The sequence below is a fragment of the Sminthopsis crassicaudata genome, chromosome 2 (assembly GCF_048593235.1).
Source record: "Sminthopsis crassicaudata isolate SCR6 chromosome 2, ASM4859323v1, whole genome shotgun sequence".
Lineage (NCBI taxonomy): Eukaryota > Metazoa > Chordata > Mammalia > Dasyuromorphia > Dasyuridae > Sminthopsis > Sminthopsis crassicaudata.
In genome coordinates, this window is record NC_133618.1 from 288,299,895 (window position 1) to 288,311,427 (window position 11,533).

At 33.1% G+C, this 11,533-nt stretch overlaps 1 protein-coding gene across 1 annotated transcript in view; it reads right to left on the minus strand.

Moving 5' to 3' along the window:
* The window catches only part of LOC141553467 (cation channel sperm-associated auxiliary subunit beta-like), a 218,308-nt gene extending 209,560 nt beyond the window's left edge, over positions 1–8,748 (minus strand). The window contains exons 1-2 of the mRNA XM_074285114.1: positions 8,654–8,748; positions 7,826–7,910 (exon numbers count right to left, since the gene is read on the minus strand). Coding sequence (XP_074141215.1) covers positions 7,826–7,910; positions 8,654–8,656 — 88 coding nt within the window. The 5' untranslated portion in view covers positions 8,657–8,748. The remainder of the gene's footprint in view (positions 1–7,825; positions 7,911–8,653) is intronic.
* Positions 8,749–11,533: the final 2,785 nt, after the last annotated feature.

The following is an 11,533-nucleotide window of genomic DNA, read 5'->3' on the forward strand; positions in this document are numbered from 1 at the left end:
GGGGAATATGAGGGAAATAAAGCTTTAACATTTCTTTCATCAAAGTTGATTCAAAGAGTAAAGAATATATATATATATTCATTTTGGTATAAAAATTTATCTTGCCCTATAGGGAACTGAAGGAAATAAGATATGATGGCAGAGGTGTGCATATCAGAAGCAATGTGAATTCAAAGAGGCAATGGTCAGAAGCAAAAAGGGTGGAACAAAGAGAAGGATAAATAGAAGAAAATGGAATGGAGAGAAATATTAATCACAACCATGAATGTGAATGGGATGAGCTCGTCCATAAAATGGAGGCAGGTAGCAGAATGGATCAGAATTAAAATCCAACAATATGTTTACTTGAAGTAGAAAGACACAAAAAGATAAAATAAAGGACTAGAATTGAGTCTAATATGCTTCAACTCTAGTTTTAAAAACTAGAAGTAGAAAGACAGATGAGGAAAACTATATCATGTTAAAAAAAACAGACAATAAAAAGCAAAATTTTACATCAAGTTTATCTGATAAAAACTTCATTTCTCAAATATATACTGAGGATAGAACTGAGTCAAATATATAAAATATGAGCCATTAATAAATGGTTTTAGGGAGGGGTATGAACAGGTAGTTTTCAGAAAAAAATATCAAAGCTATCTGTAGTAATGTTTTTTTAAATGCCCTAAAATCACTATTGATTAGAGAAAGGCAAAACAATTTTGAGGTACCATGTTCCACTTATCACAAGTGTCAGATATTGTAGAGGATGAAGGAAAATAGATATGCTATTAAACTATTTAATTTGTGAACTGATCCAGCTATTCCATATAAGAATTTAGAATGATGCCCAAGTCTATAAAACTTTACATTCCTTTTGACCAAGCAATACTAATACTAAATCTGTACCTCAAAGAAATCAAAAGAAAATAATCCACATACATATCATGAGGCATAGCGGCACAGTACTCTCCATGATCTTGAAAATCCATATAAAAATTTTGGTCCCTCTCTTCATAGCAGAAAAGTTTTAAAGTTTTTCTTTTTTCTTTTATTGGATATTTACAGTATTGTACTGTAAAATGTAGGTTTAAGTGTTTGAACATAGGCTCTATGTCATCTATTAGTCTTGATATGTCATCTACAACATCCACAAAATTCTAAAAAAATTTTCATTTAATTTTTTTATGTTAACCCATGATATAGTAAAACAACAATAAGAAAGTCACAATGGGAAAGGGATAACTGTAAATGATTTTTTTTGTGATGGCAAAGAATCAGAAATTGAGGAAATGCTCATCAATTAGAGAATGCATAAACAAGTTGTGGCATATAATTATTTTTTTAATTTTAACTTTTTCTTGACAGAACATATGCATGAGTAATTTTTTACAACATTATCCCTTGCACTCACTTCTGTTCTGACTTTTCCCTTCCCTCCCTCCACCCCATCCTCTAGATGGCAGGCAGTCTCATATGTGTTAAATATGTTATAGTATATCCTAGATACAATATATGTGTGCAGAACCATACAATTCTCTTGTTGCACAAGAAGAATTGGATTCAGAAAGTAAAAATAAACTGAGAAGAAAAACAAAAATACAAGTACTTCACATTCATTTCCCAATATTCCTTCTCTAGGTGTAACTGATTCTGTCCATTATTGATCAATTGGAACTGAATTAGATCTTCTCTTTGTTGAACATATCCACTTCCATCAAAATACATCCTCATACAGTATTGTTGCTGAAGTGTATAATGATCTCCTGATTCTGCTCATCTCACTCAGCATCAGTTCATGTAAGTTTCTCCAAGTCTCCCTGTATTCATCCTGCTAGTCATTTCTTACAGAAAAAATAATATTCCATAGCATTCATATACCACAATTTACCCAGCCATTCTCCAATTGATGGGCATCCATTCATTTTCCAGTTTCTAGCCACTACAAAAAAGGCTGTGTAGCACATAATTATAATAGAGTATTATTGCAGTATAAGAAATGACAAAGGGGATGCTTTCGGGAAAAAACAAAAACAAAAACATGATAAGATGTTACCATAGCAAAGTCAAGTAAGAAGAAAAGAAAGATCACTGTGCATTGTAGTGTTCTGGTTGGTTTTCTGGAGGTCTTTGGAGCATCCTTCATTTCAGCAAGTTAATCACCAGGAGAATAGCCATGTGTTAAAGTCCAAAGTCAAAATTCTTTATTTTCTCCTTGCATGGGGCTGGGCAGCTTTCTGGAAAGCCTTTCAGAGAAGCCTTGGTCTCAGTGGGGGAAGTACAGGAGGCCAGCCACCATGGTGGTGTTTGGTGAAGTAAATGAATCTGGCTCTGACCCTGACTGAGTTTGTCGCAGCTTATATGCTTTAGGAAACCATTATTTTTTGTAAGATTAAATCAATCATATTGAACTTAGAGAACTATTAATCACCATACTAAACAAGATAACTATTGCCTTATCAATTCCACTGAGTTAGCACCTTGTAAGAATCCTTGTTTCAAGTACAAGAGTTCTGGCTCAAAACAATGCATGGTAATAACAATGTTGTGATGGTGATCACCTATGAAAGACTGGCCTATTCTAATCAATACAATGATCTAAGATAATCCCAAAAGACTCAGGTTGAAAAAAAAAAAAAAAAAAAAAGCTTTACATCTCCTGAAAGAGCAAACTGATGGACTCAGTAAAAATTGAAATATAATTTTCTCACCTAAAATAGAAATGTTTTGTATGACTTCACACGTATAATTAATATTATTTTGTTTGCCTTCTCATATTGTGTCACAGTTCCCTTTTATTGTTCTGACTCAATTTCCCTGAATTGTTCTCAGTTCCTAATTGTTCAGTTCCCTTTTATTGTTCTGACTCAGTTTTCCTGAATTGTTCTGACTCAGATCCTAATTTCTCTGTTCAATCCTCAGGCTATAACACCACCCTTCCCTCTTTATCATCAGAATGTTTCATAGGATAAAGATCTTATTTCTTAAAATATCAAGTGCCTCTCCCCATTCCAATTAATTAGAATATCAGGTACCTCTCCCCATTATATCATCCCAATTTATCAGAATGTCCTATGCCTCCCCCACCCTGTCGGAACTGGATTGATAGTCAATTCCCGCTCTCAGTTCTCTGATTCTCCCCCTACCTCAGTCTACTACTGTAACTAAGCCATGTGTATATGTGTGTCATTGAGAACTCACATTGGCTGCTGGATTTATGGAGATGATAGTCTCATTCAGCCCTGAGACCAAACTATGGATCCATTTGGTCCCAGTAAATCTTTTCTTTTCAAATAAAACATTAAAACCTGTCTAATCTCTATCTTGCTTCAGTTTCTCCAGCATTAAACTCAGTGGAGTGGGAGGGGGGATGAGGTAGGAATGGAAGAGGGAAATATAAAATTTAAAAGGAAAAGTATGCTTAAAATAAACAATATTTATAAAAACAAAAAATACAAACGAGAATGAGCATGGAAAAATTTATGGAAATGAAAATGTTTGAAGAATATTTAATGATAACATAATATTGAAGGGGAGAAACCTTATGGAAATATGGCAGCTTTTAAGTAGATTTAATATAAAATACTGAAGTGATAAAGTACTGTTATTACAGAGGGGGGAAATATTAATTCAGAAGAAAATATTAGAGACAAGAGAAGAAAAAAGCAACTCAAAATTTTTAATGTGAATGTCTTAAATAACCTGATCAAAAACAGAAGGGTCACAAATAGATAAGAAAATAGAACTCAATATAATCTGTTGAGTACAAAACATATACCTTAAAAAAAAAAAAAAAAAGACACAGAATAAGAATGAAAGATTTTAAACAATTACATATCAGGTAAATCTAAAATTAGTGAATATCATCATCAGAAAAAAAAAAAAAAAGTAAAAGGGAATTCCAAAATAGCAGATGCTTAAATTTGTGGGGGCTTTACGAATCTTACAGAGACAAACTCAATAGGGCAGGAGTGTGCGGTATAAATTTAACCACAGTTCACTCAAAACCTTTTTCCAAAATAATTTAGAAGATGCACCAAATACTAAGCAAGAGAGCCAAGAAAAAGTATTTTTTCAACCCAGGGAAGCAAAGGAAGATAAATCTTCAGACACCTGGGTGAGGACTGATCAGAAGTATAGTCCAGCAATGGAAGTGATGTCAGACTGGCAGAAGCAGCAGCAATGGTAAGGAGCAGCCTAGGAGCCAGGAATAGTAATAAGGCAATAGCTGGAGCAGAAGAGATACAAGGGAACCACAATACTAACACTGGGAACAAGAGCTCTGTCACATATTACACAGTTCTGAGTCACAGTTTTAGAACCGAGAAAAATTGTCAAAATGAGGTGATTCAAGGCAATTCCAATTCCATCCAATTGGAATGGAATGACCCATCTGGATCCAGAGAGAAGACAATGAAGACAGAATGTAGATTACAGCATAGTATTTTCATCATTTTTTTGTTTACTTCTTTTTTTTTCCTGTCTCATTTTCTTCCCTTTTGATCTGATTCTTCTTGTGTAGCATGATAAATGGAAATTTCTTTATAAGAATTGTACATATTTACCTATATTGGATTACTTACTGTGCAGGGAATGGGGAAAGGAAGAAGAGAGGAAGAAAGGAAGAGAGGAAAATTTGGAACACAAAAGTTTTGCAAGGATGAATAATTAAATATCTTTGCATATATTTTGAAAAATAAATTAAGCTCTTTTTTTTTTTTTTTTTTTATTTAGACATTGCAAAGGAAGAGCTAATTTACCCAGGTTGAAAAAAATTCATCATTGGAATTTCCCTATGTTGATAAAATCACAATTTGGATTAAAACATATCATTTTTTCTAGGGGGGGGGGCAGGAAAGAGAAGAGTGGTCAAAATTACTAGTGAGAAAGCATGAATTCTACCTGTGAAAGGAGAAAAGAACAGAGCAGGAGGTCAGTAAACAGACCTCTGCCTGGATCACACTAAAACATACAGGTGAGTTGTGAAAGCAGCAAATGGGCAAAAAAGACAGAAGTTCAAGCCAATTCATAGGTTAATGGCTCAATCCCACTTCATAGATTAGTGGAGCCCATATTAGCAAAAATTCAAAGTTAAGAAGTAGGCTGGGAAAATGAGTAAACAAATACATACCCAAAAAAGACCATGAAAAAGTTAATTAGTAGCTTAGGAAAAGAGGTAAATTGAAAATGTGGGTAATACTCATCAAAGAATGGATAAGTCATGGGCATATAACTGTAATGGAGTACTATTATGGCACAAGGGAGATGGTTTCAGAAAAAAAATTCCAAAAAAATGCCTCCCAAAATTCCTTAAAAATCAGAATTGGGCAAATGGTAAAAGAAATGCAAAAAAAATACTGGAGAAAATAACTCCTTAAAATTCAGATTTGTACAAATGGTAAAAGAAGTACAAAAAAATGCATTCAAGAAAATAATTCCTTAAAAAATCTGAATTGTTCAAGTAGGAACTAATGACTGATACACCATGAAACAAAAACAATGAAATTCAAACACAAGAGTCAAAAGAAGTATAAAAAGTAAACATGAGTGAAAAATTACAGGAACTCAAACAAGGATAAATTGTCTAGATTCCTATAATAATATAATACATGCAGCCTCTGAGAATATTATTATTACTATGGTGGTTAGAATGAGTCTACTTAGATAAATGGCATGGGTATGAGTCTCAAAAGAATAACAAGAGTAGGAGAACAGGGAAGGAAGAGGAAGAATGGAGGAAATTTATCTCATATAAATGAGGACTACAAGGAAGAGTTTATACACTGGAAGTGAAAATGAAAGCAGTGGAGAATATTTGAACCTCATTCTCAGCTGAACTGATTCAAGGAAGGAAGAATAAACATACACAAATAGTTGGGTACAGAAATTATTCTTACCCAAGAAGTGGGGAAGGTAAAGAGATTAAAACAAAAAGGGATGAAAATAAGAGTAAGAATAAATTAAGGAAGGCAGCTAGGATCAGCTCTGAAGTCAGGAGGACCTGAGTTCAAATATGATCTCAGACACTTTCTACTGCCTTGGGTAAGTCACTTAACCCCAAATGCCGAGAGAAAGAGAGAGAGAGAGAGAGATTAAAAAATAAAAGAATGAAGGGAGAAATCAGAAAAGGGACAGGGTTAAAAAAAAAAAAAAGGTTAAATAAAAGAGAATAGAAATGAGGGTAATACAAATAATTAGCAATCAGAACTGTGAATAATATCAGCATGAAGACACCCATAAAGTAGAAATGAACAGCAAAATCTATTAGAATCTAGAATTCAGTAATAATTCATTTTCAAGAAAAACATTTTAAACAGAATGATACATAAAAATTTTAAATATGGGACCAGATAATTATCTATAATGCTTTAGCTGAAGTGCAATTTTTTTTAAAGGCAGGGTTAGAAATCATGATCATTATTATTTATCACAGTTATTTAATTACATGATGGACTGTAAGAAATCCTTGTGAGTAAGGAACTAAATATCAGCCATGTCTTTTGTATAACTTTTTTTGCTGAGAGCAAGAGAGCATGCGTGCAGTTATTTGATGGAAAACCAGAAAAGAAGTTGGAAGGCCATCCTTTCTTGTGCATTAATCAACCTAGCCAGTTCCTTGAGTAAACACAGTCCACCTGAAGGAATGAACAAATATTTTTTTTTGGTGGGTCTCTTGTGACAGAGTATCCTGTACCTGGGAAGCTGCTCCGTGTTAAGAGTCACATATCAAATGAGAATACTTAGCATAGTACTTTCTTTGTTTTCACCCTATTAAAAACTTCTTAGTGGAAACGGACTTTGAGAACTTAGCTGGGAAGCCTTATACAATTTGCCATGCAATGCCTCCCACTTGAGACTCTGAATAGCCATGACCATGGATTCTCTTAGCCAAGAAATTCAGATATTGGTGTATCCTCATAATGGTGATGATGTATGTTGTATGTTGTTTGTTACAGTGTCTTTAGTATAATGATGGCCCCTGTGTTTGTTAATTGTGTGTCACTTTTATGCTTTGAGTTTTCTCTTCCCTTATGTCTTATTTAAATCAAAGTTCTATCCTCTTTAAGACTATATCTGTTGAAATGCAAATTCTAAACCTAGATTAATCTTACATGAGGAAGGGTGCCTCAATTTATCCCTCTCAGAATTAGATAAGGCTAACCACAAAATAAACAAAAAAAGGAAGTTAAGGAGACAAATAAAATTTTACAAAAGTTACATTTCTTAGGTCTCTGGAAAATATTGGGAATAGAAATGAGTATATCTATGCATGGCATCTTCACAAAAATTGATTATGTATTAAAACATAAAATTTTCATGAGCAAATGAAAAAAGAAATTTTAAATGCACTTTTTTTCTTGCCATAATGCAATAAAAAGTAGATTCCATAAAGGTTCTTCAAAGGATTAATTAAATTAAATTAACTAGAAACTAAATAATCTGATCCTAAAGAATGACTCAAAGAATAAATCATAGAACAAAATCAATAATTTCATTAATTATAATGATAGAAATGAAACAACACATCAAAGCTTATGAAATGCATCCAAAGCATTATTTCCAGAGGCAAAGATCATCTCAGAGACAAAAATAAGCACCAAAATTGGATTTAATGAAGACCATTTGTCAGATAAGAACCAAAAAAAAAAAAAAAAAAAGGTTGCATTTCTATTATCAGAAACAGCTGAACAAGGAGTTCTATATAGAAATGAGATGAAAGGAAATTAAAAAAAAACAGAAAAGAAATGTATAATGAAAGAAAGTAAAGGAAGGATATAGATAAAAGTACTCAAAAAGGAAGGTGATATAGATAGATAGATGGATAGAAGAGGTTGGTACAACTTGCCTTTATTTTTATATGCTCTTCCTGTTACTGGAAAGTCAGACATCACAGCATATAAAATCAAAACACATAAAAGAAGTAACCCCATCTGTTTGAACAAATAATAGTCATTTTCACAAAGTTGCCCTAATCATGTCCCTAGTATCATTGCTACATAAACTATAATTAACTAAAGGAGTTTGTAAATTCTAAATTCCTCAAGAAACATATGTATTTGAAGTAGGAACTTTTAACACAATGTAATTCACATTGGTTTTCCTTGCAATCCCTGAAATGAATGGAGCTAAAGAAAATCCTAGCACAGAATTTCCACCTAATTCTTGGGAGAGAGAAACAATTCTAATTACATTTTCTTTAGGACTCTGAGACTTAACCATCTGTAACTATCTACTATAATAGTTGAACTGACTCAGTTAATTTTTTTTTATTTTGTCACTAAGTCCTCCCAGATTTCTTCAAATGTCTCCTATTTGTGCTTTATGATCATTTTCAGTTTATTCTGTCAATTTGGAATTGTAATTAAACTACAGAGAGGCAGCTAAAGGTTGGAGTCAGTAAGACAAAAGTTCAAATCCAGCCTCAAGCACTTAACTGGCTGTGTGACTCTGGACGAGTCACTCTACTTTTGTTTGCCTCAATTACTTTATCTGCAAAATGGGAATAATAATAACAACTATCTTCCAGAGTTGTTATGAAGATCAAATGAAATAACTATGAATGCCTAGTACTATATAAATGTTAGCTACTATAATTTTCAATTTTCAAACTTTTAAACTTCAAACTTTCAAACTATAGCTTGAGATTTATGATCATGCCATAAATCCTTCTTACCATTATAGTGCCCAAAGACCTTCTTCACCCCCTTTAAATATGAGCAGCTTTCTTCCTCATAGGACAAGAAAAATCTTAAACCTACACACAACACTAGTTTCTACAGCTGAGCAGTTGTGTTATCTTTACCACCATGGTCAATAGCCAGTCAATTTTTTCCCTGGTACAGAGAAAAATGGGAAGGTTCCGAGGAGGGACAGTTGGAATCTCCAACTGTCTTTTGCAAACCATCATTCAAAAGTCACTGTCTTCAAATACCAGTGGAAAGTATCATTCCTGCTTAATTGGCTACTTACAAAAAATCCATCTTAGAGGCCTGAGAACCTACCTGGAAATAGGCTATGATAGTTGACTGAAAAGAACCTGATATCTGAATGACCTTGATTAATGTCTCAATAATAAATTTTTCTTGAAAAATGTATGCAGATTATAGTGTCCAAATTCCTTGACCTCTCAAAAGTACTTGACACTCGACTACCACTTTCTTCTGGATAACTCTTTCCTCCCCTGGTTTTCATAGCACTGCTCTCTTTTGTTGTTTCTGTGACCAACAACAACAACAAAAAAAGGATGAGACATTTTTCTCCAGTCTCATTAACTTAAAAAAAAATGGGATTATATGCCAGAGGTAAGAAAAATATATACAACCCATAAGTCAAGAAAGCAGTTTGACTATGTTAACAACTTTGTGAGTTAACAATAAAGAAGACTAATTCATAATATGTTCATTCAGTGCTCTTTTTCCAACAGTCTCAAAACCCTAGCGGAGTTCACAAATTAACTCTTATTTACTCATGTATTAACCACCTACTCCAAGGTTTGTACCACACTCAACTTCTGCCCTTCCTCCAAAAAACTGTTACAGTAAGAAAGGCTTTATCCAACTACATGAAGAAAAGGGGGAAAACAATCTTTCCCTTTATATAAGACAGAGTTAGAGAATCCCAAAGTGGCAGAAAATCTGTCCAGAGTACCCATCTCTTCTCCTAAAATTTTAAAAATAAATAAATAGCAATTAAGCCAGCCACAAAACTAAAAAAAAAAAAAAGTAGAGTTTGTATGGATGCAACTGGAGCTGAAGTAAAAGATACAAGAATTTACCTGCTGTCAATAGTCCTCCCAGAAGATGGTATATACTTCAAAAAGCAACACACCCACCCCAATGTGTAAGGAGATTTACATAACCTTTTGCTATCAGTCACAGGGATAAACATATAAAAAAAGGAAGAAGTAAAGTGGACAATAGGAGACTATAAGGAAAAGCAATTAATAAGAAAAAAAAAGAAAATAAGAGAAGAAAAAGAAATTGAAGGAAATAGAATAGGTGATGAGGAAACAAAACAACCATTCTTTGCAAATGATATGATGGTATACTTAGAGAATCCTAGAGAATCAACTAAAAAACTAATAGAAATAATTGAGAACCTCAGCAAAATTGCAGAAAATAAAATAAACCTACATAAAATCATCAGCATTTATGTTACCAATAAAGTCTAGCAGCAAGAAATAGAAAGAAAAATCCCATTTAAAATAACTGTAGACAATATAAAATATTTGGGACAAACCCAGGAACCATGAGAATCAAATAAAAGAGACACATTTGAATAATTCCTAAAACATATGTGAAATTATTTAACTGGCAAATACCTCAAACAACAGAAGAATAAAAAAAATTATATAAAATTAAATAATGAAGTAAAATGAAGTAAAAAAAAAGTAAATGACTTTTAGATCATTTTTTTAAAAAAGAAAAAAGTTTATTGGATTATTTAAAAATACTAACAATAATGTTCTCTTGATTTTTCTCCAACCTTTCTGGCTACTACATCTCTTTGGTCTTTGAAGGATCATCAATGTCTCATTCCCAGTACAATGATATAACCTATCTATGGCCCTCTTCTCATATTTTTTTCCATTCTATCTTGCTGATCACTAATCTACAAGAATTCAACTATCCGGTTTAAGCAGATGATTACCAAATTGTTTCTCACTTAATTTCCAGTTCCTCCTTGGTCATCTTTAACAGGACTCATTATCTTTACCTCAAATATCATCCCTGCTTTTCATTTCTTAATTTCAGTTATGGGCACTAACATCTCTCTAGTAAAACTGTGGTTCACAAAGTCAAGGTCATTTTCAATCCTTAATTCTTCTTCATTACCTATATCTAGTCAATTTCTTAGTCTTGTCAGTTCTACCTACACAGCATCTTTCATATCCGCCCCTTTTATTTCTATCTACCACTCGCCACCCAAATTTAGAACTTCTTTATCTCTTATATGGACTATTTTGATGGTCTCTTAATTAATATGTCTGTCATCAGCCACTCTACTTTCCAATTCATCCTCCATACAGCTTTCAAATTAATTGTACTCAAGTCATTCTTCAATTGATAAATGGTCAAAGGATATGAACAAATAATTTTCAGATGAAGTTGAAACTATTTCTAGTCATATGAAAAGGTGCTCCAAGTCATTATTAATCAGAGAAATGCAAATTAAGACAACTCTGAGATCCCACTACACACCTCTCAGATTAGCTAGAATGACAGGAAAAGATAATACTGAATGTTGGAGGGAATGTGGGAAAACAGGGACACTGATACATTGTTGGTGGAACTGTGAATACATCCAGCCATTCTGGAGAGCAATTTGGAACTATGCTCAAAAAGTTATCAAACTGTGAATGCCCTATGACCCAACAGTGTTACTACTGGGCTTATACCCCAAAGAGATCTTTAAAAAGGGAAAGGGACCTGTATGTGTAAAAATGTTTGTGGCAGCCCTCTTTGTAGTGGCTAGAAATTGGACATTGAATGGATGTCCATCAATTGGAGAATGGCTGAATAAATTGTGGTATATGAATGTTATGGAATATAAT